The sequence below is a fragment of the Bipolaris zeicola genome, assembly GCF_000523435.1.
Source record: "Bipolaris zeicola 26-R-13 unplaced genomic scaffold scaffold_41, whole genome shotgun sequence".
Classification (NCBI taxonomy): domain Eukaryota; kingdom Fungi; phylum Ascomycota; class Dothideomycetes; order Pleosporales; family Pleosporaceae; genus Bipolaris; species Bipolaris zeicola.
This window is the reverse complement of record NW_006912090.1, coordinates 62,157-88,841: the sequence shown is the minus strand read 5'-3', so window position 1 is coordinate 88,841 and position 26,685 is coordinate 62,157. Positions and strand designations below refer to the sequence as shown.

Genomic DNA, 26,685 nt, shown 5'->3' with positions numbered 1-26,685 from the left:
ATCTCTTTACAAAAAGCAACGATTTCTGATTTGGGACTGTGAACCCGAAAGCTATTTTCCATCACAGTCTTTAGGTTTATGTATTGCCTGTGCTTTTGATTTCGAGGAATTGGAAAAAGAACTTTTTGTCAGCGAAGCGCTTACAATACCTTACATCACTAAGCGATTTCAAAATCTTGGAGTTCTCGCGGCCACAAATGGAAGCCTTGCAACACTCTCTCATTTGGTCACACAAAAGGAGTTTAAGTTTACGCTCGCTGCAGAAGTCTTGGGGGCTGCTCGTCCTGAATATTGCATGTGTGTGGCAATGGTCCTCGTCAATTGGTGGAAGGTAGATGAAGAAAGCAAGAAGATGGTATTGACAGCAAATGTCTCAGAACTTCCCCTAGAGGTGGCAGAGTTTTTGCTTGACTCATGGGAAGATGTCAAGATTACACACGAGATGATAGCAAAAGCTATCGGAAACCCAACTCAACCTGTTGGACTGGTTACCTCCCTTCTAAACCGAAGTAATGAGAGCGTCACGATCACATATGAGATGGTATTGGAAGCTATCAGAAACAGAGCCCAACCTGTTGATTTGACCAAATTTCTTCTGGACCGAAGTGAGGGAAAGGTTGAGATATCACACGAGATGATAGAGACAGCCCTTGGGAATGGAACCACGCCTGTTGAGTTGACAAAATTCCTTCTAAGCCGGAGGAGGGACGACGTCAAAATCACACAAGAGATGGTAGAAGAAGCTACAGGGAATCGTAAAAACACAATGATTTTAGCTCAGGTTCTTCTAAGTCAAGGCAGACAAGAGGCTATGATAGCACCAGAAAATTTCGATACGGTAATCGAAAGGAATCGCGAAACTATGAAGTGGGTGGAACTGCTTCTCGATGAACTAGACGAGGGCATCACAATTACGGAAAAGATCGTCAAATTCGCATACCTTCAGGATAACGAAATCTCCTTTATTGAATGTTTCCTGCGTCGACGAAGAAAAGATTTACCAATAGCAGCATCAGCAGTAAAATACGTCCTAAGACACTTTCCCAGAGACGTAGTACAAATCCTTCTCGACCATTGTGAATTTGACAACGTTTTCACGAAGGAAACCATCAAAGGCATTGGAGGGCGTTTACTTGGCGCAAAAGACATGATTTTATCATTGATAGATCAGCGAAGAGATGTGATCGACAGGCTCTTGGATGACGAACAAGAGGCTTATGCGGTTGAAAAGCTCGGACGGAACCTCTATCGTATTAACTTTCGCTATGAGGGTGGTTGGATATATTACAAATGGAAAGAAGACAGGTGGGAAATCAAGTAGTACAAGATTGTACGAGTCGAGCTACCAAAGATCGGGTTGAAATCGTATTTGCAATGTACCGCGCGTTAGTTTTTACAAAAGTTATGCGATCACCCTCTTAAAAAAAATCCGAGAGAAGAAGAACAACTTACTTGATAACATGCATCCCACATCACATCCAGCAATGCATTAACAGAGCTTGTGAATACGCAATGTCACATTACCCAAGCAACAACCTTTCTTATCATCTCCCACTCGCTATCCTTTCCTCTTTCACACTACAACCACTCAGAGGAACCACCCTCAGCACTCACCATCTCTATTCACATATACAACAAAAAATCACTCCTCCTGCAATCGCGTCTCTGAACCCATCACTCTTTGAACTACACACTAAGATACATATCGTGCCAGAACAACAATATCGTGGGAACGAGCAGAGGGGTACATAATGCATTCATTTCTAAAGGCGACGAATTAAGGGGGGGGGGGAACCAGAAACTTTTGCTTGGGGAATCATGTAGTAGTGAGATGGAGTACGAAAACAGTAATTCGAGAAGCCTTTTGTGCTAAAGCAAATAAAGTAAAGTATCTTTTTTATCAAAAGGCGCTCTGTCCCTTCGAAAACAAGAAAAAGACGAGATCAAATCAATCATTCCATTCATCATCTATCAAAACCACCCTCCCTCTCCCGCATCCAAGCAGCTCACCCCTTCCTAACACCCCAAACCCCGCCACCAACCCTCACCACCTTCCCTTCGCCCTCCAACTCCTCGAGCAAAACCCCCACTTCCTCAGCCCCATGCGGAAAGCCTCCCTGAACCATCATCCGCATCATCATCGCAATGCGCCCGACATCCATATTCCCCTGGTTCGTCAGCATACCCATGATGAACGCCGTATACACATGTTTCTTCTCGTTCAGCATTTCAGACTGTGATTTGATAGTCGCGGTGGCGGCACCGGAATCCGCTTGCAAGGTCGCTAGTTCTTCTGCGGCGGCTGCGGCAGCATCGGCATCGTGGGCGCCAGTTTTCGAAGTGGGTTTGGGGAGGGACTCGATGATGGAGTATGTTGATGGTGGGTGGAAGCGGAGGATGGATTTTCCGACCCAGAAGCTGAGGGCTTGGTGGAGGAGGGATTCGTCCATTTCGAGGAGGGATTCGAGTTGGGAGATTGTACGGGTTGTGCCTTCGCCGGTTTTGCTGGCTGTAGTGTTTTCCTCTTCTTCACCGGGTTGTGGCTGGAAGGCGTGGATGACGCTGACTTGCCAGGGGGTGAGGTTGTCAAAGTCTTCGGTGCGGTCTTCAAAGGTGAGGGTTATGGAGCTGGTGCCCAGGGCGTTCATCCAGCGTAGCTTGCGCATGCCCTTGATGCGTTCGAAACGTGATTCGTATTCTTTTTGCAGTGCACTAATTTGTTCCGGTACTTGGAACGTGTCATCGCGGAGCTGTGGCCAGAAGAATGACGATAAAATCTGTGCGTTGAGTGTCGGGCCTGGAGGTGGTGCAGAAGTTGGGCCAGAAGGTGTTGCTTTCTTGGCTGATCTTGCTGGACGGCGAGGCCGTGGAGTTCGTGGTTGACGACCATCTGGTGTTCGAGGTTGTCTACTACGCTGATCTGGTGTGACTAGCGAGTTTGAAGCTGGTACGCTAGAGGTTGTGCGTATCGTGCTGTTGATACGCCTGGATTCTAACATATCGCGAAGCATGACTTCACACGCCTGTAGCTTGTCATCTCCCAACCGCACCTTGATAAGCTCCAACAGTCGAATCTCCTTCTCGTACTCGGGATCTTGACATTTGAGCAAATGCTCTCCGTAGATATTCTTAAGCTCATTGATAAAATCGTCCCGCTCCCACAACGTCAGGAGGAACCAGATGACATCTTCGACCTTTGACTTCTTGTAGTCAGGTGAAGCATCTTGCGGTAGCGGCTGCCAATTCATGTCGTTCCAATTGAGTTCTTCGTCGGCGTCTTGTCCAAAACTTGCAATCGGCTTAGTCATCTCACTTGCAATTTCGTATGATAACTCGCTGTTAGAAGAGAATTTGCTGCCGGTATCGTCTTTGAGATCAGTAAGTAGACTCAGTATGATGATACGGGCCGTATTCTCTCGCTCCTTCAGATACCGCCGAATTGGTCTTGCTACTCGTTCAAGCAACACTCCCTTAGGCTCCAGCTCATGGAAAGAACGAATAATGGAAATGTACACGTTCAGGATGTATGTCGTCGTAGCTCCAGGATGCAGCAGACGTCTTGAGACTTGTTGCGAAAAGCTTGACGTAAGATGCTGTTTTGCATTTGCCACCTTGAGATACTCTTTGATATCTAGGATGGCGCCCATACTCTTGTCCCAATTGATTACAAAATCAAACAAGTTGTCGACTCGCGCTCTACCCAACCTGCCCAGCGCCATCTCCTGCCACGAAGACACTTCAGTCGGCAGGATGTTACTCTGTTCGCATCTCAGGCATTCCAATACTAGTTCGACGAGCGGGCAAAAGCCGTCCTGAATCCACATCTTCAACTGCGGCACAATCGTCTTCTTGGAATACCAGTCAACCTTGAGATAATGGCTTCCTATAAAGGAATCAATCAGCTTTGTCATGGCATGGGCGAAGGCCTTTTGGGCACTGTCACCACCGAGTCCGATGCGCTCCAGCCCTTGTAGTAAAGTCGTCATTCGCTTCCTGGTCTGTTGCGTGTCATGAGACATGTTCCTTGTCTCCACGCCATCATGTCGGTTGTAGATGCGGAACAGCCTACATCCCGCATCGTACAAGACATAACTCAGCGTCTTTGAGTATCGTTGCCGAGGCAGGCAGTACGCAAACACAGCTTGTATATCGCTTCGAAACTTCCAATCCGCTGCGCTCACAGTACCAGACTCGTTTGTCTGCGTATGTGTGTTCGGATGAAGCGTCGAGCTACTTGCGTTCTGCTGTATAACTTGCAACAAGTGCTCGGTGAAGGGTTGAAGGTACACGCTCTGGGCCTGTTCAAGTATATGCTGTGTCTCGTCGAGTAAATCCCAAGCGCGGCGTAGCTCAACCTCTTCCTGCCATAGGCGCTCCAATCCCGGTCTCACATGATTTGCAAAGTGCAAGCGGCACTCATTTGTATACCATTCCACCAGGCTTTCTTCATTTGCATCCTCAACCCTGCCTTCTCCAACCAGCAAATAGTTTAGGGCGTCTTCCACCTCCCTCGTCCTTTGCATTCGTGGGGCAATAGACACGTCCTTTGGCAAACTCAGAAATCTCGTTGCACAGCTCCACGCACTGTTGCGCCTGACCGCTCGGTGCTGGCCTTGTCCTTGGCCACGGGCATCGGTATTGCGCAGAGCATACGGATTCCCGAACGAAGTTCCCGGCGCAGTAGAACCTAGATCCGGTGTCGCGATCGGTGTGGGCGTGCTGTGCGAGAAGGAGAGGACGGGGAAGACGGATGCGAAGACTAGGGTTGAATGGTCCATTGCGGAGGTGCTGCGGAGGCCCCGCTATGCGATTGTTTACCGGTGTGTCTGATGTGGCGCAGGCGGCTTCATGAGCATGCGGATCACGTGAAAGGTATCAGGTCTTTTCCTGGAATTGGCTGTTTTCTCACCATATCGGTTGGCGAATTGTTATCGCAGGGTGGGCTGGTTTCGGTCTGCCCGCCTGCACAAGGGTCAGTCGCGATCCCACATGGAGCACGGACCAAGTGCAACGCGTATTCACGTGGTAGTATGTCTATTGTAGTAAAAGAGGGCAGGGCACTGACATGACTTCAAGTTCGCCAATACAACATCACCAAGTTACAGTCCGAAGATATCATATCTTGCATAGACCTGCCATCGTAAATTCTATTACTATATAGATGTGGAAAGCGCACACCGCCATTGCGCACTCTCAGTTCCTTTAAATCCGGGGTCCTGAGACCATGCCTAGTATCATGCAACCCGACCAAGGATATCTACCATATACGCCATCCGACGCCGTTGCTCCATCGCATCATCATTAAAATATCCCGTGAAATACTTACAACAATTGCCAATACCTGTGTCGTAGTCTTGTCTTCATCATGGCCTCAACACACCATGTCGCCGTCTGAAAGCCTCCACTCGCTCCTCATAGAAGAGAATCTCTCTAACCCTGAGCTTTGGACCTTTCTGCGAGTCCTGTATAAAGGATTCATCATCGCTATCACCCTCCGCTTCGTCGCTGACATCGCTCTCCGTCTCGTCGCCGCCAGGCGGTACTGCGCCTTCATCCATGCTGTCGTCGTCGTCATCCTCGGTGGCTTCACTCTCATCATCAGATAACATGGGGTCGTGTGTGGCGTATGCAGAGCCACTACCATCAGTATGCATACCGTCATGTCGCAAGTCATAGTTCGATGGCCGGTTCTCCAGGATCTCAAAGCACTTCGTGGACAAGCCCATATAACACAGCTCGATTTCCGGTCGCAAGTGCACAATGTCCAGAATCTGGTAGGCGAGCTCACGCGGATCAATATTACTTCCATGAGCGTGGTCGGCTATGAATGGAATGTACAAAGAGCGGATATGAGGAATGTACGGAAGACGTTGGAGAAAATGATGCTGCCTGATGTTAGCCAAGCCCGTTGGTAAGGATCAAATATAACATACCCAATCTTTGTAGTCAATGGACACTGCCAATTCGCGTAGGCTATTCATGCGACCGCTGGTTATGAAGGTAAGGATTTCCCGGTTCAACATCCACCGTCTCCATCTGGAGCTCGTCGTTGTGTGCCCATCAGGCCCCTTCTCCCCACTGTCAATCATCAACTTTTTGAGACTGGCTCGGTGCCTCTTCAAAGGTCCTTTGTATATCGCATCTACTGTTACAGGAGATGAGTACGACCGGCCTTCCTGAAGGAAGAGGACCTCGAGGCTGTTGGGTGCCAAGGTTTCTTTTAGGAAAGAAATGAGCGATGGTGAGACTGTGTTGGTATGAATCCGCTTCAGGTTCAGTTGATATTCACAGCGTAGAGTGTACGAAGCCTTGTATGCTTTTGACGATGATGGCGAGCCAGGATAGGCAGAGCGAGGCGTGTATGCTCTTCTCAAGATCTTCCACAATTGTTCATGATTGCTGCAGTTCAGGAGAGTCAGGGTAGATAGCATGGACCAATCAAAGGCTCTGCGCAGCACAGGGACAGAGAGGGGGACCCGTTCCAGCTCCAAAACCTCAAGCTTCAGCTGACCAGTCAACAAGGGCTCAGCAGAATCCTGAGATGGGTCTTGCGCATTAGTGTTTTGCCTATGGGGCGAAGGCCTTGTGTGAGCCTTGGAGGCTGGCTTGTCTTGATGTGCCGGCTGCGGGGCCGGTCCTGCACCTGCGGGTTGGTCATCGTTGAACAGACTTACTCCTTCGGTTATAGACGAGTCGTCCATCGGGTTACCAAAGTGGTCCACATCTTGGTCGGCTTCGCGTTCATGCAATGAGAGCGAGGCTATAGATGGCAAAGGCTGTGAAACAGCCGATTTCGTCGGTGTTGCTTCAACTGACCGCTCTGTAACCCCCGCACCGCCCTGTTTTTGGGAAGGCGGCTCTTCTGAATGACGCATATTGTGTATACGTCCAACGAGAATACCCAACACACCGCCCAATCTCTTTTCGCCTATCGAGCATGCTGCCGCTGATGTCGTGCTGTAATCGACCTGCTGCAGACCTTCGCCTTCCCACACGGTCACCCAGTCCCGATGCTGAGCATGCGCCGCGATTCCAATCCTGAGTTCGCGAAGCTTCTTCTGTGATCGTGCAATCAGAATGCTCATCTCATCGAGGTACGGCAGTTCGTCAATATCGAGGACGCTCAGGCTTTTCAAAGCGGGGATTACGGAGAAGGTGGGGTGTTCGACTCGTTCCAGCACGGACAGGCTTGTAGGCGGGTATTGTGGGACTGGAATAATGGGCAGTTGAACGGTACCGAGTCCGCTTGGATGTGTAGTGTTGGGAGGCGGGGGTAGGTTCTGATTGTTGAGGATCATAGGTGGCGCTGGCGGAGGAACTGGCGCATCGATGGTGTTGTCGTGCCATCGGATCCAGAGCCGCTCAAGACGGCATTCTTCACCGTCACTCCGATGTGCGAGACTCGACAGTGCCAGCCAAACGTCGCGAAGCACACCAGTTGGCATGTCCCACACAAAAGTCTCGAGGTTGATCATGCGCGCAACGGCAAGCGCTACCAATGTGCCCAGCATCTTGCCGCCCTCCTTGGTGATCATGTACTCTTGAACCCATGCCTGCGGCCCATTGCCCAGCGAAAACTTCTTTGTAAACTGTCCGTAGTAGTTTCCGAATCGGCGCTGCGGGACCGGGTATGGGTTGGCGGCAGTCCTCAGGAGTGAAGCTGGCGCCTGTCCCTGGAGTCTCAGGCGGTGCTGGTGGGGGAAGCAATCATCGCCCATGACCAGCGTCGCGAGACCGTACGTGAGAGCGTCAACGCCAGCACGGGGCTCGTTGTGAGTGCTTTCGTCGGGCCATACAATGTCGAAGCGCGAATAGATGCATGGTATGGTCAGCCGGTGAAGGGCCGAGTGGCAGAGACATAGCGACGTCAAGTCGTTGGTATGCGGAAGCTGTAAAGTAAATGGTCAGCATCCCCGCGCGCCATGGGGAGACCACGACGGAGGCTGCGCGTGGCGGGGGGATGCCTACTCACCTGGTGAATGATTTCTTTCAAAATATCCACGGGCAGGTCCAGCAGCTTCAGCGGGCCCTTTGAAGCCTTTGCCTTGCCCTTTTGTGCTGGCGCCGGGTCAGTCAAGGGCGGCGCACCCACAGCACCCGGCGCGGGCGTACTCGTCCACACGTCCTCTGGCGATGGCTGGGAGCCCATTAGTTGCGCATCGTCCTGCGAGGGCGAAAATGAGCGAGCAAAGTCGGCGTCTGAAGGCAGCGGCGACGCAGTAGTGGGCGTGCCGGGGGTGGAGAGCGGGGAGTCGGCCATGGTGTGGTGAGTCCAGCAGCAGTACTACTTGCGGCATACAAGGTCCCTGGGGAGGGTGGAGGACCAGGCGCAGAAGCAGCACGGCAGTCGTGCTCCTACATGTATGGACGTGAGGTGTGCGCAGCCGTCAAGTTTGAGTGTTGTGGTGGTGCTGCCAATCGACGTGGACGGCCAATAGACCCTGGTTTATCCCGGTGCACATCCGCCCTGCCTTTCCTTTGCATTTGCACATCACACCAGCCTGGTTTCCTGCGCAACCGCCGCCCGCGCCGCCACTGTGCCTCGCACGCCATTCCCCCCACCACCATATCAACCTTTGCCCTGGCCATCAGCCCTTGGCACATGCATCTGAGACAAGCCCACACGACTCTCTCCAGTATATTTGGAAACATGAAGAATTCGCGCATATACAATTGCTGCCAGCGGAGCCATACCCCAGTCTGGATGTATAGCAGCCACGCCACAGCAACTTCCATACATACATACAGCCATCCAACGCCCTTATCAAGTGGGTATAAACATAGATGGAAACCCTGCCAAACTCCACGCCTCACTTTGCGATTAAACTCCCTGATCGCCAGGAAAACGTCTAGTGTTAGCGAAACCCTATTCGCACCCACTTCTACTCCCTCCTCAACCCCGGCTCATGCTGAGCGCCGTCTGTCCCCGCTCGGGATCAGACATCTTAATGATCTTGACGTCAGACGTCTGGTTGACCTGGCTCATCGACTGAGGCGTAATGAAAATGAACTGTCGGCCAATCGACCGTCGCGCTGCCTGAATAATCATGTTCATGCTCCGTTCGCGATTGACACTGTCCATGAAAACATCACTATACTTTTTGTCAGTTTGCACAATACAACACAGTCCCAGGTCCACTCACAACTCGTCAAGGCAACGGATCGGAGAGCCCATTGCATCCCACAGTGAGAGCAGAAGGCACACGGTCGAGTATGATTTCTCTCCACCCGAAAGTGTCTTTGTTTGCCTGCCATCCCCACTTCGTTCCATGATATCCGGTTGAACCTGGACAGGGTCAGCAATGCACCAAACGAAAGGGTATGTTGCACTTACATGGATGTCGAGAAGAGCCTTCTGGTGATCGATACTCAATGTGCCCCTGAACTTTCGTTCGCTCAAGAGGTAATTGAAAGTGACGCGTGCTCTAACAGAGATACCAGACCTAAACTGCTTCCATCGGTTGCGTCGATTGTTGAGGGTGGTGATCAGTTGCTGGTACAGGTCAGCTAGGTCCATCAGAACATACGGCCTGACTTACGTTGCGCAAATCCCTGATGTTATCAAATTCCTGCATTGCATCCTTGTGTTGCCTCTTCGCTTCATTCGCCGCTCGTAGTAGCTCATCTTGCGACCCACCGAGTTCCTTCTCCGACGCTTTCCTCGTCGCCTCTAGCTTTGCCAGCATCTGACCAAGTACCTCAGAGCTCTTTCCTGCCGGCACAGGAACCCGCTCCGCGCAGACACCTCTAGCGCCTTCGATTACCTCCTCCAGTTCTTTGCGTAACTCTTCCACACTATTCTCCCATTCCTTGCGCACTGCTTCCGCCCTTTCAACCTTGGCAATAGATTCGTTCTTCTCCCGGAGCTCATCCTCTCGCTTGCTTTGGAGTTGGCGAACGGTAATGTCTGCCTTTTTCAGCTTGAACTCGAGTTCCTCGGCCTTAGCGAATTTCCTGTCCATGCCATCTTTGTTCGCTCGGTTCTCCTCATTCAGTTCGATTTTCCGAGTTGTTATGTCTTCAAACACACCCTCGAGACTTTTAAATTCCTCTTTCGCAATCTCAAGTGCTTCCTTGGCAACCTCAATGGCCGATGCGTCAGGAGTAGCCTCGCTCAGCTCACCTTCAAGCCGGTCCAAGTTATCCGAAGCCTGTTGCATAGCAATTTTGAGTGTTTTCTTCTCGCGTTCATGGTCAACTTCTCGACGCTTGCATTCATTAACCCGCTCTTGCAACTGTCTGGCACTCCCCTCAAGAACTTGTATCTCTGCCATAACTCGAGTCAGGCGAGTTCGCTCCTCTCTGAACATCGCTTAGCCTATTTCCCAGGAAACTTTGCAGAACTACTTACTGAATTTGAGCATTCTGATCGACTTGCATGCGCAGATTTCCCATGAATTCTAGGATGGGACTGTCGTTGACTTGGCCATTGTTGCTGTAATGGTATACTCGACCTCTTCGGGTATCGCCATCCGCGAATGTAAAGCACATTTTGACATTCTTGGCACGTGGTCCACCATCTTTCAGTAGCCTAAAGCCCTCTGTCATGTTTTCAAAAAGTACAGTTTGCTCTATTGACTGATTGATGATGAGCTGGTTGCGAACAAGGTCATCGTCAAACTAGGTATCAGTTAGCTGGAATCTCCTATACAATACTTACACACATTGCGCTTACAGTCAATACTCTCATCCATGTCAAGAGATCTTTGTCAGGCTCATGGTTACTTGTATCAATCGGAGCACGTTTGCCAATGTATATTTGTGCGGACCTGGGGTTGTTAGTATGTCTCATGAAGCTTAGGGGCAAAACACGCACCAGCCTGTCCTGTTCATCAATGTAGACAAAACACTTTGATCATGCTTGCTAGTGACGACAAAGCCATTGAGCGCTTGACCAGACTGTTTTTCCAATATGCGACCCCACTTCGGGTCTAGCAGTTTTATGTGATGGCCGATAGGTCCTACCGGTGGCTCTCGAAACCGACGTTCAGATTTGATCGCGTCCAGTAATGCCTTGAGTTTACTGGGATTTGCAAATCCATCTATCCATTCACCCTGGCCTCCTTCTAGTCTCGAGATGACGCTTCGGATGCGCTTTGCGTCTTCGCGTGCATTTTGGACTTTTTGATTTGCATTTGCCAGCTCTTTTTTAGCCGCTTCAAGCTGGGCTAGCAGTTGCGGGCGACTAACGTCATGAGATGCGTACGCCTCTCTGGCTCTGTCACACTCGACCATGGCTTCGTCACGCTCACGGACTTTCTCGGCGTAAAGACCGTTATCAGCTTGCGCCTGTCGCTGTCGGTATTGCTCTATTTGTTTTTCGTATTTCTCCACTTCTGATCGCTTAGCAGTCAACTCGCTTCGGGCTTGCCGTTCATCAGATTGAAGTTGCTTGAGCGCCGCCTTGACCTGATCAAATCTTGCCCTGGCGTCTTGTAACTCTCGATCGACGGGTCCACTTTCTTCCGTAAGATCAGCAACTTTTTGTTTAGCAGCCTCGTAGGCCTGGTCAGCACGTTCATAACGCTCTGCTGCTTCAGCCGCTTTCTGCTCCCGTTCTCGTATTTTAGCCTGCGTTTCCTCAACTCCGGCCTGTGCGTCCGCGACCTCCTTTTCTTTTTCCTGGACATGAGCCCATGCAGCCTGTCCTGCAAGAATTGCTTCCTTGGCCCGTAGAGACTCTAGGTTCTGGGCTCTCCGCGCCTTCTTTTCCAGCTCCTCCATGTGACGCCGTAGAACACTCAGATCAGCCTCCTTGACCTCTGCCTTCGCATTCATCACTTCTAAAGACTGTTCAATCTGCTGATAATCCCTATTCAGATTCTCGAGTTGAGTGCCTTGGAGGAAGAATTTGTACTTGTCCTTTGGAGTGGAATGATTGAGAAATTGCCTTGCCATATCCTGCGTCAAGACATTCATGGGATTGTCAATTTGCATGGAGAAGGCGTCGAGAATGTCTTCAAGCTCTGCCTTTTTGTTTGTGACAAGCTTGCCATTTCGGTCCTTGAGTTTGAAGCCTGACGTTCCGGATCTGCTGAAGTGTCGCTCAACAATGATGGAGTCGCCATATTGTGAGGGCTTGTACGCAAGTGGTCCCTGGTTCTTAATCTTGACAGTAACAGAGGCATAGTCTTTGCCTTCTTTGATCAGACTCTTGAGATTTTGTGCGCGATTGGTCGCTGTAGCCTTTCCACCCAAACATATTGTAAGTGCAGTGAGTACGGCACTCTTGCCACTACCATTGTGTCCTATGATGAAATTGATGAGCGGGCCCAGAGTGACGGTCAAATGCTCATGGCACATGAAGTTTATACACTGAATCTCCTCGATTATACCAGAATCTGTTGCGATATTTTGCCTGTTCGCAGTCTCCCGCCGTTCTTTCTGAACTTGTTGTGTCGCCCATATTTCTTGTGCATTCCGTTCCTGTTCGTCTTCTGCGTCCGAAGTATCGCTGCCGCTCGCTGCAACAGATCGTTCGTCGGTGGATGACTCTTCGCTGCTGTTTGGCTCAGATGGGCGAGGTCTTTTGTTCTGCATTCATGTGAACCAGGCTTCCGGTCGCAAGTGAAGACGATCAACCTACGCGATTATCACGGCCAGTGCCGCTCGAATTGACACCATTTGTGTGGGCCCGTGGGCGCTTAGCGGACATGACTGCAGTCAGTACAGCATCTGCTGTAGTTGTAAAGGAGTGTGGTTGAAGGTGACGACGGGTAAGGCTGGATGCCCACCGAGAGTTGCTGGTGAGGTAATTTGGAACGCGCTCCTTCCCCGCTAGAAGCGTTTACGAACCGCGCTAGTGCCCGCGTTGTACGCAGCGCCACATGCCACTTTATGCTTGGAATGGCAAATACACTGTACCAGAGTAGACTCGTTCAGGAAACACTAGTTTGTGACTAATAGTCAAGATGTGGGTTTTGCAATTACGGATTTAACAATCAGGGGGAGATTATTCACCTGGGTGAGCATTGATGTATCACGTGATAGCGCGTTCCTACGCGTCTCTGTGGAAGACGTACTGCGTGTTTTGATAGAGAGCAGGTTATGACCAAATAACGACAAGAGTCATAGAAACACAAATCTAGTTGTTTTTGGTTAGGTTCAAATCGTCTATATAGGTATATTGCCTCAGGGTTTTTGTGGAAGAAATCAAGATAGGGGGAAAAAGAGCATCTACACTGAGATTGCCGAACAATGTGCAATACCGTAACAACGAAAAAAAAACCCTCGCTATGCAAAAGTCGCTGGACAGAGTACGGTAACAATACTGAGTCTTTCTACATGACAATCTAATTTTTGCTATTAGTGAATGGTTCTTGAAAAAGTAATTAGGTTGGTCCCGACTTACACAATCGCCGTCCTTGGGTGCCTGTCCGATCCCCATCTCGTCGAAAGTCTTAGGTCCCTTTCCTGGTCCTGAAGAAGCCGTTGATGCAGGCTTGCTAGGAGGAGTCGGTGTAGCTGGTTTGCTTACAGGCGTAGATGGTTTGCTCGCTGGTCCTGGCCCTGGCTTATGAGGCGGTTGTTGCTGCAAGGCTTGTACCCTGTTTGGATTGGGCATGTTGTCAGGCCCACCGTGCCGGCCAGCTGAGCCAGGGCGTGAAGATGTCCTACTCTCCTGGCCTGGCTGGACTGTGGAAGGCCGGGTGTGTTGACGGGGCTCGAGAGGTGCGACATAGCCGATGTCAGGCAAAGTAGGTGCTTTCTGAAGCGGTGCTCCTGACTGCTTTTGCAATTTGTTCCGCCCATCTGGCGCGCTGTATCCAATATCGGGGGGCTGGGTGGTTGCTGGGCGGTTTTGCATATCTGGACGCTGAACACTCGGCCCTCCAGGCTGCCTGTAGCCTGCTGGGCCACCTGGCGGTGGCTGTGCACCACGGCCAACGTTGGGGAGGCGTCCTCCTCGGCCCATATTGTCCACGCTAGTATGAGGTCGCATTGGTATGGGTCCCATGTCTTGGCCAGGGCCTGGCCGTGGATTACCGCGTCCATATGGGTCGTTTGGTGGGAATATGTTTGGGTTAATATTAAAAGCCGATGACGGTGGGCGAGTGCTGGATGCTCTGATTTCTGGGGCAAATCCACCAGCCATGGTGGGGCGTTGTGGGCCTAGCCGTGGAGGGCCGTTGTCCATTGGGTACGGTGCTGCTGTAGATGGGCGGTCATAAGGCGCCGACATGGGCGCATTTGCGATCATGGGAGGCTGGTCAGAGATGGGATACGGTGTTGTGCTATCGCCTCGGCCTGGTAGTCGACCACCTCCTGGTGTGGCAGGCGAGGCATCCGAACCGTAATCAGAAGGGCTTACATCGCTGATCGACGCCATAGGGGCATGAGGTTGCTGAAGCCTTGTTGGCCGCTGTCCCCGCATGGAGCCGTGCTTTGACTTGATCATATTGATTGCGACGTTTTCATGGTCCTTCTTTGACAATGTTCGTGACAATTTCGATATGCTCTCTATACGCGCGGTTGCGTCTTTGTTGCCGTTCTTCTCTGCTTTTCCATACCACTCGAGGGCTTTGTCAAGATTGACTGGAACATTCATACCAATCTCGTGGAAATAGCCCATGGCAAATTCTGCAGTGGCCAGACCCGTCGCTGCTGCTCGTTGAGCATATTGGAACGCCAGCTCTTCATTCTTGTTGAATTCTCCCTCGTGTCCACACAGGAACCACTTGCTGATAGCCATGTCTGCTTCAGGCTCACCCTGTCTGGATGCGAGCGCATTGTAGTGCAAGGATAATGTAGGATTGAACTCACAGCCCAAGCTGCAGAGCTCATAAGCAGAGCCCATTTTCAGCTGAGCCTTTGCGAAGCCAAGGTATGCGGCCTTCTCGATGTTTTGTCGTGCACCTTTCTCGTCATAGGCCAAGAACGCCTCAGGAACGCTGATCTGTGGAAGTTCGCGCGCTTGAAGCATACCCAAGACGTAGGCACCTTGGGGAGCGTTCTCATCTGCAGTAGCAGCGGCCTGTCTGATAAGTTGAATACCCCGCGCGAAGTCTTGTGGCTGCCCGTGCTGTCCAAGGAGCGTCATCATACCAAGACGGTAGTTGGAGGCCGAATCACCCTGCTCTGCGCCAGCTTTGTAGTTTTGCAGAGCTTTGATGGGGTCGTTTGCCTGCTCGAATTGCATGCCCATTCGATACTCTGCCCTGGCATATCCTTTTGCGGCCGCACGAGAGTAGCATCGAAACGCCTCCTTTTTGTCTGCTCGCATGCCGAATTTACCAAACTCGAGCCACATTCCCCGCATGAACATTGCCTTTGGGTGATGCTGATCTGCCAAAAACGTTACCACGTTCATTGCATCCACACGCAGCTGGTGCTCGACTTGTGGTGTTGCCGGCCTAGCCCCCTGGATCTCGGAGATGCGCTGCTCGTGCAACTGCGCAGCATCCACGTATTGTAAAGCATCTTGTGCCCAAGCCAACTGCATCTCGGGATCGTTCGAGTTGAGGACAGGCAAGCGCGCATTTTCCAAGACTGCTTCCTTTTCATCGTCGGACGGAGGGACATTGGGCGGTCTGTTTGGGAGCTTGGGGAAGGGTGAGAAATTGGGCGACTCGTGATGCTGCGCGAACTGGTTGTAATCGTGTGAGGGCTGGTGCTGAGGCTGGACAGGCTGAGGCTGGACGTTGGGTGGTTGTCGAAAGGCAGCGGAGATGCTTCCTTGTCGGGATGGCCATTGATCGCCGTGTGCGGGCAGCTCGTTGGGGTAATTGGCCTGTCGCGGGGAGAACTGCTGCTGCTGCGACTGATTGTAGCCCTGCTGCGTTGGTGACATTGCGCCGTTGATGCCTCGAGGGCCGTTTGCCTCCAACTCAAGATGTGCGATGTTTTCTTGCATGTTCTCGGGCACTTCGGGCATGATCCTGCCGCCAAATCTACGTCAGCCGCAATCTTAGGGCATGCATGTGGTGGTGGGCTAGAACGAACCGCTGGGGCGCAGGGGAGATGACTTCTGGCGAAGGAGCCGGCATATAATAGTCATCGATGCCTCCTGGCACAAAAGTCGCCCCTAGCTGGGGCTGGTTGTGGTAGTAGCTCATAGTGGCTAGGGAATGTCAAGCCCGAGACGCTGCGGCTTCTTGAGATGTTAGCATCAGCTCCTGTGCAAAAGAGACCTGTATAGCCATGCAGGTCCCCGCCATATAATAAGCCACTCTCGCATGTTGGGGTTCCGAAGGCCTTGTTGCATGCCGAGTGACGCGTGGACCAGGAAATGAGCGTACCTGGACTTTGGTGGGGTACGACCCTGAATCGCTGTCGCTAATAGCTGTTACCTTTCCCGCAACCCGTGCGGTCCCCCGGGTCTCGTATACGAGGATGCGGGCGATCTTGCGTAGGCGTATGTCGCGTAAAGCTTAGGGAGGAGTATTGATGGCGGATGGTGGCGGCGCTGGCGAGGGTTGGGCGCAGGGGCACAGGTGGGCAGTATAGGTCGAGGGGCGGAGTTGGAGAGAGAGAAAGAGGGGGACAAGAGAGGGAGCGAAACACGCAGCGACCAAGAGGTGAAACAGGCGTTGAAAGTGATCGGGGCTTCTAGATTCTGGGCAGTAAAAGATGCCGTCGCTTGACGTCAAGTTCAAGTGCGTTACCTGACTCTGCACACACCCGCGCACTTCCAAAGGTCACAAGAACACAAACAGAAGACCCTTGAACGGATGTGCATGGGTCATAACGTCAGTTGTGTACAAACCCCAGGCTCACATCATCTATAACTATCTCGGTGCATCTGGCGCTTAAAACATGATACGCGGATTGGGCTGCGCCGCTGCGCCATACAATCCCCGGAGGCTGTGCACTAATAGTATTCAGCGTCGCGTCACCCCTTTTGGCCTCTCTGGCATGACTTCTTGGGCGTTTGAGCTTGTCAAACTCCGGATCTAGCGGCATGTTGAGCGTTTTTTCTTCTGCGGAGATGAGACATTACGTACCCATGTCCATATGTATTCGGGCGCAGTATTGGCTTGCGTGGCTGCATATGTTCATGACTTTGCTACTATGATTAAATCGAGACTCGGGGTAGAGAGCCATCACAAATATAGGTCCACCATGATCATCATCATGCTTGGCATCGTACGTTGTTATTTCGTGACAAGGGAAAGACAATATCCTGCAGATAGCGGCTACAGGCATGTCAAATGTATACATATCTTAAAGACGACCCAGCCAACACCGCCTGCCGCTGTCCCAAGGCAGTCGCAATGACGGGTATGCAAAGTCAGAAAGTGACCTGAACGGGGCGCTGTTACCGCTTAGTGCACCATGACATCTGCGCCATGCTGTTGTTGTGCAGCACCGCCAGACTGTTGGCCGGCTGCCTTGTCACCGCTGGCAGCACTTGGCTCGGCCTCATCCATTTCCATGTCGTCGTCTCCGCCCTCCTCGCCCTCCTCCTCCTCGTCATCTTCCGAGTCTTCAATGTCGATCTCCTCGCTACCAGCCTCAGACTCGGCATCGTCGTCGTTGACAGGGCCGGCAGTGTCCTCGGCACCTGCCATGGCAGCATCCTCACCCTCGGCAGCGGCACCCTCGACACCCTCGTCTTCCTCTTCCTCCTCCTCGATACCGTACTGGTCTCCGTCGGCAGTGAGGTCGGCCTCTGGCTGCTCCGGGGGGAACTCGGGCGGCGCAGACTCTTCAGAGTCCCTGGTGGGGTTAGCGGCATTGAAGCGTGCTTGTGCGGGTGCCCAAACATACCATTTGATGGCGAATCGGGTGACTCGTGGCTTCTCGGCAAGAATTTGCCTCTGCACCTTCTCGATGACAGGCTTGGTGGGAGGGTCTAGAGCGAGCGCCTCATCTGTGTACTCGTTGTTCACGTAGTATCCGACACGGACGAACTCGCGCTCATCGTAACTGCAGCTGAGCAGAATGACGGTGACACCAATGATTTCGCTGTTGGGAATGCGCGATAGATCCGGGGGATCGGCACGGAATTGGAACTTGTTGACACCGACTGGCAGAGGCCCAACAAGGACCGAGTCGAGTTCCTGGTCATACTCGTTTCTGGCACCCGTTAGACGCAGTCAGGACAATGGGCGGGGGCGGTTGATGGACTCACGAGGTTGCGGAGCCAACATAGGTCAGCTTCCATTCGAGATCTGTGGATGCGTGTTAGCAGGGGCAATGGACACGCTGGACAAGGGTACTCACCTTTTTGTAGTTGCTCGAGGCATTCGAATGTGATTTCAAACTCGTAGGGCTCGTCGAAGCGCGCGGGGTTGTTCTTGACCTCGACGCCGAGAAGCGAGACGACAGACATGTTGAGGCTGGACGCGGTGGACTGAGTATGGGGGCGAGGTGAGAAGAGGAGGGAGGGATAAGAGTGCAAAGGCAATTGAATTGGCGGGTGTTAGGCGTGTGTGCGTTGGTGAAGGTGGTAGTGGGGTGCAGTCCACAAAAGAGACAACGAGAAAAGGTGTTTGTTATGGAAGCGGTGAGGACGTGCGTTGGAGAGATCGCGGCGGCAACCATCCAGTGGGGATCAAAGACCGCCCTGTCGCGAGTCGCGTGGGCTGCAGAAACGTGACTGGGCGTTTTGGCGTTCGCGTCTGGTGTTACTGTTGCTGTCATCCATTGTTGCCATGACGGGCATGGTCAAGAACCCCTCGCCGTACATTGGCCAGGCAAAGACAGCCTCGCCATGTCGTGACACTCTGTCTGAGCGTGTATGTATGTATGTATGCATGTATGTACACATCATTGAGGCCCAGGTCCAGTCCATCGGCATTAGCCTCAGTAGGCTCAGGAACGCCACAACCACGACCCAACCAATTCCTCCAGCACACTGACAGAAATACTGCATAGACATTGTTTAAGTATACGTACAGAATCCAACGGCTGCCCCTGCTGCAGTCGGTCCGGATAGATGGCTAGCACCAGAGCCATGCGTTCTTCTGATAAGGTTCTCATTCGCCATGTATACGAAACGGACCACCATGATGCCCACCCTCGATGAACAAGGTGTTCCCGGATGTCTGCTTGCTACAGCTGGTCGAGGAAGTCTGTTCACGCTCGCACAAGACACGTCAAGACGGCAAGAGACGACTTGACAAAACAAGCAACTGGACGAGATGAGGCCGATGGACATTGATTACCGTGTAGTAGCAGTCGCAGTCGCTGGTGGTTCCCGGAAGCCGGCGTGGGGCGGCTGACGGCCTGGTGCACCAGCCGAGAGGATTTCCGCGTCTCGCCTGGTCGGAGGGAGTTCTGGGAGGCCCTAGTTAGGACAAGGTCATGAGGGGGTCCTCGTCCTTGTCGGTGCGTCCCAGACAACTCTCTCCTTTGCATCAGTTCTGCTGCCGTCTGGAGCCGCGAACCCACAGATGTACCTACTATCTGCATCCCCTTATCCGCCATCTCGACAGTAGCTCTCCTGCAGCCGTCAGAAAACGTAAAGTCGACTAGCAGCTAACGTACACCACGTTCGCTTCCCGCTTAGTCGGTTCTTTTCCCCGTCGCTGATTTGCTCCCCAGCGCTTCTGGTTCCCATCTTACGTCCGTAAGGCCTTCTACCCTACCCTACCTACCTGTACCACGGTCCCACAACCATCTCAACCCGTCATGTCCAGCGCGTCCCTGCCAAGCTTGGACAGTACCCAATGGCCTAGTCAACTGCCTGGCTTTGAACGCAAGACTGCTCAAGCTCAACCCCGCGTTCGCCGCCGCAATCGGTTGATCACTTCGTGTCTTGAATGCCGAAGAAGAAAACTAAAGTGTGACAAAGCCCAACCATGCACACACTGTACCAAGAACTCTCGGGCATGCGTCTTCATCGCCCAAGGCCTAGATCCAGATGCGCAAGCAAAGCTCGCAGAGGTCAAGGAGCAGATGGGCATGTTGGAGAGAAGTCTCGAAGAAGGCGTCGTTCGTAAGACAGACTCAGGCAACAGAGGCCCTTATGATTTCTCCAGACTGAGCGCACTCCCCGGTCAAATCCACCAAAGTGACCAGGAAGACGATGAGGACACCAAGGACCTTCGTCCAACCGGTTTTGTTACCGAAGACGCTACCTATTACGAAGACGAAGACGATACCAACGACGACATAGTCGATCTTGGCTTCCGCATGGGTAAGATTCGAATAACAGAGCGTATTGGAGGTCTCGTGCGTCCAAAGTTCTCGGATGAAGTAAGTTTCCGCATCTCCCGGGCCGCTTATCGTCAATTAACATATTTGTTTTCCAGCTGGCCCAGCACATAAAAGAAATGCCATTACGCGAAACACCCACACAGCCAACTATAGAGGAAGATCCCACTTGGTTAGCGCCAAGTAAGGACTATGTCGCCCCATCGTCCAACTTCATGCTGGCTTCCGGACTCGATAACGCATCGCTCGTGTCTTATCTGCCAGCACGATTTATTGTCGATAAACTTATCGCACATTACTGGGTCGCCGTGCATGTCGTTGCTCGAGTCGTCCATCGCCCCTCGTTTGAGAGGCAATATCAAAACTTTTGGATCAGAGTCAACATGGGCATGGAGCCTCGCTCTTCCTTCCAGGCGGTTCTTTTTGCGGCTATGCTGAGTTCAGTCGTCTCTATGAGTGAAGAGAAAGTGCAGGCTGAATACCAGGTTGATAAACCAACACTGGTGAATAGCTTTCGTGAAGGAGCAGAGGCAGCTCTCGCCAAAGCAAACTTCTTGCGCACTACCAAGCTGGAAACAATTCAAGCTTTTGTCATGTATCTGGTAGGTTACATCCTTCATGCGAGAGTCTAAACAGATGCTGCATCGAATTTACTATACATTCGCGGTATTTTTGCACAATGGTATCATGAAGCTAATTTAGTGACTTTAGATCCCCTTGTGCCGTAATGAAGTGTCCCGCGCTCATTCTGCGCTGACGGGATCCTTGATCCGCCTTGCCGAATGCATGGGGCTCCATCGGGACCCTACCTCATACAGTAGCTCGCCAATCGAGATCCAAGTCCGGCGCCTTGTATGGTATCAGATCTGCTTTCTAGATCTCCGTACTTGTGAAGCTGTGGGTCCCCGACCGCAGATCCGTCTGGATGATTATGATACGCGCTTCCCTCTTAACATCGATGATGATGACCTCGATCGCGCTGAGCGTGGTGAGCCTGGCATAGATGTCAGCAAAGACTCGATTCGTTTCACCGACATGACCATAAGTCGTATGCGCTTTGAAGCATACGAAATGCATCGATACCTCTGGAATGAACGCCCAAAATTAGACCAGAAGCGCACGGGCGGTAAAAACGACGTAACCATTACATCCGTCCTATCACGTGTTCAGTCATTCCTGGCAGCCATGGAGAAGAAGTATGTGCCGATGCTTAGCAAGTCGAACGCACTACACGTCCTGGCTTCAGAGCTCCATGGTATTGTCTCGAATCGACTGTACGTCTCAATATTACAAAAGTACATTTCTAGTGTTCGCAGCAGAATGCCTGTGCGCTTGCGACAGCTTGTCATGAGCGCTGCGACGCTGATCCTGGAACATGGCATGGCGATTGAGCAGCATCCCATCTTGTCTCGATGGTCATGGATTGTTGGTGCTCTCCACCAGCATCACTGCGCGCTTCTCCTTATCAGTGAAGTGAACATGTCTAAGCCTGACCCTGTCATAGAGCAACGAATCTGGAGATGTTTAGATTACTCGCTCGATCTCCCTCCAGGGCTTTCCAACGAGGAAAAGACGAAATCAGTATTGTCAGAGCTGGTTGGCAAAACTAAGAAATACTCTGATATGAAGCGAGTTCGCGCCCCGAACAACGCACCAAGTGTACCAAATGCGCCACCACAATCTAGACAACAACCCCAAGAAGGCCAGGTACAACGTCAGGAAATTTCACCACCACCCGTGACCAGTGTTGGTCCTCCGCCGCATAGCATGGCAGAAGGGTTGCCCGCACAACTACCTGTGCAACCAGCGCGTCCACCTACCCTACAACATGGTTCTTCACTAGGTCCTAGAGTAAACAATTTCCCCGGTGCTATCCCAAGCGTGGATTGGGGCACTATCGATCTTCCAGCCTCAGTCCCGGTTGCGCAGCCGCCAGTGTACAATGACTACGTCCCCAGCTCTGTTGGCGCGTATCCTCCCAGTATGGACCCCTACAGTGGAGGCAACAACAGCAGTCCGAACTCTGCAATATACGGCACGACTCCTCAGTCGTCAAGTAGCAACCCCATGGACGCCATCAATGAGATTGACTGGGTAAGTCGATTCGCTCAAGCGTGATTATTCAATACTGATACAGAAAACAGAACGATGTTGAGAAGATGTTTGGTAGTGCGCAAATGGACGTGGGGAACATGCTCATTCCGCCATATACATTTCCGCAATTCTCGGTTTCAGACTTGCAGTGGCCTGAGCAATATGGCTTGCAATAGACACGGGCTAGATTGTTAGATGAGCAAGAGTTACAGGTTGTGGACTATTAATATCATTTTGTGTTTGAGAGATTATAATATTTTCATTTCGTTGGATAGCCTCGATGGGGACTTATCTCCCCTTTTGGAACAATCTTCCATCGTGTATCTCGGAGGGAGGCAGAGACCGTATAGCCTCCGTCACGGTGCCATCGCGCTTTGCTACGTCTACTATACCCTCATTGGAGTAGCTTCCGGTGCCGTAATATGGACCTTTGTGAGTCTGTATATCCGCCTTGTCAACTCTAGTGCTTTGCACAACCTTCTCACATCGATTATCAGCCTTTTCGTATTTCTCAAAGGAACCCTCGGTTAGCGGTACATTGCCAAGAAGAAGCGGCTGTGATGCTCCGTGATGCGCGTCTTCACAGCATCTGCGTAAATAGATGTGGCAAGATACCCGAACCATTATTGCAAGTCCAATCGCGTTATTTTTGTCTTGGTGATTTAGATCCAACGAAGTGGGTTCATGGGCAATATAGATGGATGGAATCATTCATCACTCATGACTGATCACTTGATGGTCAAGATAGTGAAGCTGGCCATTGTTGTGTTGGCATACTGTTGTCAATTTGTAAGACACTTGTGATTGTTTGACGTGAATGCGGTTAGAGATGTCAAGAATGGTCTACGTTGATTGTGCAAAGATGTTGAGAGTAAACGCCCGGAGATGTGGTGCAAGCTAGATGTGCAGCACAAAGCGGCTATCGCCCTTTAGGGAAGGCGCTGCCAAGGCTCGCTTGTCGCCGTAGGACCACCAATATTGTCGTCCCCCACCACGAGTTTCTGCCTCTCACGAACTTTCCAAAATATCCACGGCAGTCATTCTTTACTACCAGAACCGATTGACTACCTCAAGCACTAGCCATGCGTGAGTATCATCCTTCTGGTCGGCTCCTAAAAAGATGAGCGAAGTCTCTGTGGCTAGGACACCGAATGTGCGCCTGGCCACGAGAGATTTTGCCCTCTTTGACAGCCAGGCTTTTCTATACGGTCATGCGCTTACATACCCAAAGCTCCCAAGTTCGATCCCTCCGAGGTGAAGGTCATTCACCTCCGTGCGACCGGTGGTGAAGTCGGTGCCTCATCCGCGCTCGCTCCCAAGATTGGTCCTCTCGGTCTCTCCCCCAAGAGTACGTTTCCAACGCTCCGCCGCAGACACCGCCGAAAAACAAGTCTAACAAGCCCGTAGAGGTCGGTGAAGATATCGCCAAGGCCACTGGTGACTGGAAGGGTCTCCGTGTCACCGTCAAGTTGACCATCCAAAACCGTCAAGCCGCCGTCTCCGTCGTTCCCTCCGCTTCTTCCCTCGTCATCAAGGCCCTAAAGGAGCCCCCCCGAGACCGCAAGAAGGAGAAGAACATCAAGCACACCAAGAGCATTCCTCTTGATGAGATCATCGCCATTGCCCGTACCATGCGCTTCAAGTCCATGGCCAAGGACCTGAAGGGTACCACCCTTGAGATTCTCGGAACCGCTTTCAGCACCGGCTGCAAGGTTGACGGCCGCAGCCCCAAGGATGTCTCTGACGACATCAGGGCCGGCGAGATTGAGAGTAAGTTGTCGTCTGGGCAGCTTGAAAAGACATGGCTAGCTAACAAGATGCAGTTCCTGAGGAGTAAATGCTTGCACAATGTGCTTGAGGATTACGATGAATGACATATGCCATAGAGGGCGCTACATAGCTGAATGAGGATCACGTTTCCAACCTCGAGGTTACCGTTTCGGAACCGGGGGAGTTTGCACAGCTACGGCGTTTGGGATATTTGATACCATACTATAAAAGTGACTCTGGCATAGGGCAATGATACAATGCGTCTTGCCACATCTGAATTGGTATCTCCGTGCTGACTGTGATGCTTGCTCGTCGGGCCAAGGCTTCAATGGGTAGTGTGATGCGCCAATATCCGGCACGCTGTGGAATAGTTCAGCACTAGCCGCCATGACGATGCATATGCAATTGACATGGAGCAATGGGCAAAGTGATTGGTGAAGAGGAGTGTTATGGATGTCCTTGTACTTAGCATGTACACGGTAAAGGAGTCGTCCGAGTTTTGCTGACATGAAGGATCCGAGCGCGGGATGGTGCATGTTCGGCACTCGCCCTGTAAAGGCCGGGATTGCGCGTCACCGGTAGCCTGTCAACGTGAACCTCACAAGCAGCGGCGCGGAAATGTCAGTGTCTTGCAAACACCCATCGAGCCATGCGTCGACGGCGATCAGACGAGCATCCGCGACTTGAGAAGCAGCTGGCATGGCCGTCATTTCGCATGCGCCGCCAGTACGTGTACTACATCATCGGCTTTGTATTCGCATGTTGGTTGCTGTACCCAACCCACAAGCCCGTACCCGAGCCGGTTGGTGTCGTCAGGATCAACTGGTCAAACTATGCATACAGCGTCTATGCGACGGATAGCGCATCGCTCTGTCACGCCGTGATGGTGCTGGATGCGCTTGGTCGGTTTGGTAGCAAGGCGGACCGTGTTCTCTTTTACCCTGAGCACTGGGACACGACTGTAGAGAGCTCGAGGGACCGAGACAGTCAGCTACTTAATTTGGCACGCGATGTCTACAAAGCCAAGCTGTATCCTGTCAAACCGCTTCAGGTCGCCGGGCGAACAGAGAGTATGTCAGGCCTGCTAAAGCCGGACATTACAGGTGCATGGCTAACGCTACTACAGCTGAGTGGCTATGGGATGAAACAGTTACCAAGCTAATGGCGTTTTCTCTCGAGTACTACGACCGTGTCATTTCTCTGGATTCGGACATTACACTTCTCAGCTCTCTCGACGAGCTCTTTCTCCTTCCTCCTACGCCAATAGCCATGCCGCGTGCATACTGGACCGACAGCAAGCCCTGGCCATTGTCGACAAAGCTTATGGTGATCCAACCCAATGCGGGACAGCTGGAGAAATTCAAGATACTCATGGAAGGCGGTGGTGACAGCATGCTGGTCAGGATGCATCGGTACGACATGGAGATTTTGAATGAACGATATGAGCAGAGTGCGTTGGTTTTGCCACACCGCCCGTATGCTCTTCGCACGGCAGAGTTCCGAAAGCATGAGCACGTCGACTACTTGGGTGACGCCGACGAAAAATGGGATGCCGAGAAGGTTTACAAAGAAGCCAAAATTATTCACTTCAGTGACCATCCATTGCCACCGCCATGGTTCGCATGGCCTGGCGGCAGTGTCCCGGAGATGCAACCCGACTGCGGGGGAGACGGCGAAGGAAGCTGCGCTGAAAGACGGATATGGATGAGTTTGTACCAAGACTTTCGGAAGCGTCGCAAGGAGGTGTGCAAACTACTGAGCGTTCCCGCGGCCCCGTGGGCTTTGGTTAAGCAGCAGGCAGGACTCAATGCGACAAGTACCGAGCAGGTTGCGCCTCAAGCCTCCAGCTGAATGATTGCACTTGCAATGATGCAATGGTACTTGAGTATAAGGGCTCCGCGGGGCTCCGGTCGTATCATTGGACTCAGCCCACACAGTAAGCAGGCATATACGGAGGGTAACTTTAAAGGTAAAAAGAAATGCTCCGGACGTCGAGAGCCAATCACTTGAACCATGAGAATATTTCTTACAGCATAGATGAACGGCAATGGTGAGACGAATAGTCAATCGAGTCAGCTAAGCGGTATACACCTACTACTGGCATCTATTAATAGCGCGGTGGATGAGTTTCTTTGAACTTTATGCATGGCAGTGTGAGTGCGTCGTCTTGGAGTGACGGTCCGACTGCTTGGTTTTCCCAAGACCCATGGCTTGTATGAAACGGCAGACTGAACCATGCTCATCAGCCCAACAGACCTTGCGCAATGATGCGGTGACACGCAGTATCCGCGTCATCTCCTTGTCCGTACCGCGCGCCTGGGCGTTTGCTACATACTCGTACCAACGCACAGCTGAATTGCATCTGCTGGCGGGTTTGTCGACTAGGTGCATATAAAGAGCGGCACGTGACATTAGTCTGGCTGCACCCCACTCGGCGCTATGAAAGAAAAGTGCTGCAAGGCATAGTAAGGTATAGCCAGTTCAACGCTCACGGCAGTCGACGTGCGCGCACAGCCGAAAGACGGGCGGCACGGGCATCTTACTTGACGCTTTCTTTGGCCAGGATGGCAGCAGAATCTCCGAAGTAACATGCCATTGTTCATCCGACTGCGTCATGCGCTCGGCCAGGTTGAAATCCTACGCGAAAGTTGACAACAAACGGCCCGCGTCGTGCACGCTCACCTCAGAAGGTTAAAGGGAGGTTTTGTCGATACGGCCAAT

At 51.9% G+C, this 26,685-nt stretch overlaps 8 protein-coding genes across 8 annotated transcripts; 3 read left to right on the top strand and 5 right to left on the bottom strand.

Annotated features, from left to right (window-relative positions):
• Positions 1-307: 307 nt before the first annotated feature.
• On the top strand, positions 308-1,321 carry COCCADRAFT_3518 (uncharacterized protein; the record flags this gene model as incomplete). The annotated part of the gene is made up of 1 exon (XM_007712233.1): positions 308-1,321. The coding sequence occupies one exon, from the start codon at positions 308-310 to the stop codon at positions 1,319-1,321; it is 1,014 nt and encodes a 337-aa protein (XP_007710423.1).
• A 685-nt stretch (positions 1,322-2,006) lies between these two features.
• Positions 2,007-4,778, bottom strand: COCCADRAFT_35223 (uncharacterized protein; the record flags this gene model as incomplete). The annotated part of the gene is made up of 1 exon (XM_007712262.1): positions 2,007-4,778. The coding sequence occupies one exon, from the start codon at positions 4,776-4,778 to the stop codon at positions 2,007-2,009; it is 2,772 nt and encodes a 923-aa protein (XP_007710452.1).
• Positions 4,779-5,363: 585 nt separating this feature from the next.
• COCCADRAFT_3516 (uncharacterized protein) lies at positions 5,364-8,260 on the bottom strand (the record flags this gene model as incomplete). The annotated part of the gene is made up of 3 exons (XM_007712232.1): positions 5,364-5,885; positions 5,934-7,889; positions 7,973-8,260. 3 exons carry the CDS (start codon positions 8,258-8,260, stop codon positions 5,364-5,366), a joined length of 2,766 nt encoding a protein of 921 aa, XP_007710422.1.
• Positions 8,261-8,893: 633 nt separating this feature from the next.
• Positions 8,894-12,655, bottom strand: COCCADRAFT_24776 (uncharacterized protein; the record flags this gene model as incomplete). Its single annotated transcript, XM_007712242.1, has 8 exons — positions 8,894-9,092; positions 9,144-9,286; positions 9,335-9,493; positions 9,540-10,302; positions 10,352-10,620; positions 10,661-10,769; positions 10,817-12,534; positions 12,587-12,655. 8 exons carry the CDS (start codon positions 12,653-12,655, stop codon positions 8,894-8,896), a joined length of 3,429 nt encoding a protein of 1,142 aa, XP_007710432.1.
• Positions 12,656-13,280: 625 nt separating this feature from the next.
• On the bottom strand, positions 13,281-16,055 carry COCCADRAFT_3514 (uncharacterized protein; the record flags this gene model as incomplete). Its single annotated transcript, XM_007712231.1, has 3 exons — positions 13,281-13,292; positions 13,352-15,878; positions 15,943-16,055. The coding sequence occupies 3 exons, from the start codon at positions 16,053-16,055 to the stop codon at positions 13,281-13,283; spliced, it is 2,652 nt and encodes an 883-aa protein (XP_007710421.1).
• A 1,209-nt stretch (positions 16,056-17,264) lies between these two features.
• Positions 17,265-18,274, bottom strand: COCCADRAFT_3513 (uncharacterized protein; the record flags this gene model as incomplete). The annotated part of the gene is made up of 4 exons (XM_007712230.1): positions 17,265-17,658; positions 17,710-18,018; positions 18,074-18,113; positions 18,166-18,274. 4 exons carry the CDS (start codon positions 18,272-18,274, stop codon positions 17,265-17,267), a joined length of 852 nt encoding a protein of 283 aa, XP_007710420.1.
• Positions 18,275-19,575: 1,301 nt separating this feature from the next.
• COCCADRAFT_35218 (uncharacterized protein) lies at positions 19,576-24,031 on the top strand (the record flags this gene model as incomplete). The annotated part of the gene is made up of 7 exons (XM_007712258.1): positions 19,576-20,142; positions 20,199-20,702; positions 20,812-22,194; positions 22,245-22,283; positions 23,434-23,542; positions 23,602-23,964; positions 24,018-24,031. The coding sequence occupies 7 exons, from the start codon at positions 19,576-19,578 to the stop codon at positions 24,029-24,031; spliced, it is 2,979 nt and encodes a 992-aa protein (XP_007710448.1).
• A 582-nt stretch (positions 24,032-24,613) lies between these two features.
• Positions 24,614-25,815, top strand: COCCADRAFT_24770 (glycosyltransferase family 8 protein; the record flags this gene model as incomplete). Its single annotated transcript, XM_007712241.1, has 2 exons — positions 24,614-25,034; positions 25,091-25,815. The coding sequence occupies 2 exons, from the start codon at positions 24,614-24,616 to the stop codon at positions 25,813-25,815; spliced, it is 1,146 nt and encodes a 381-aa protein (XP_007710431.1).
• Positions 25,816-26,685: the final 870 nt, after the last annotated feature.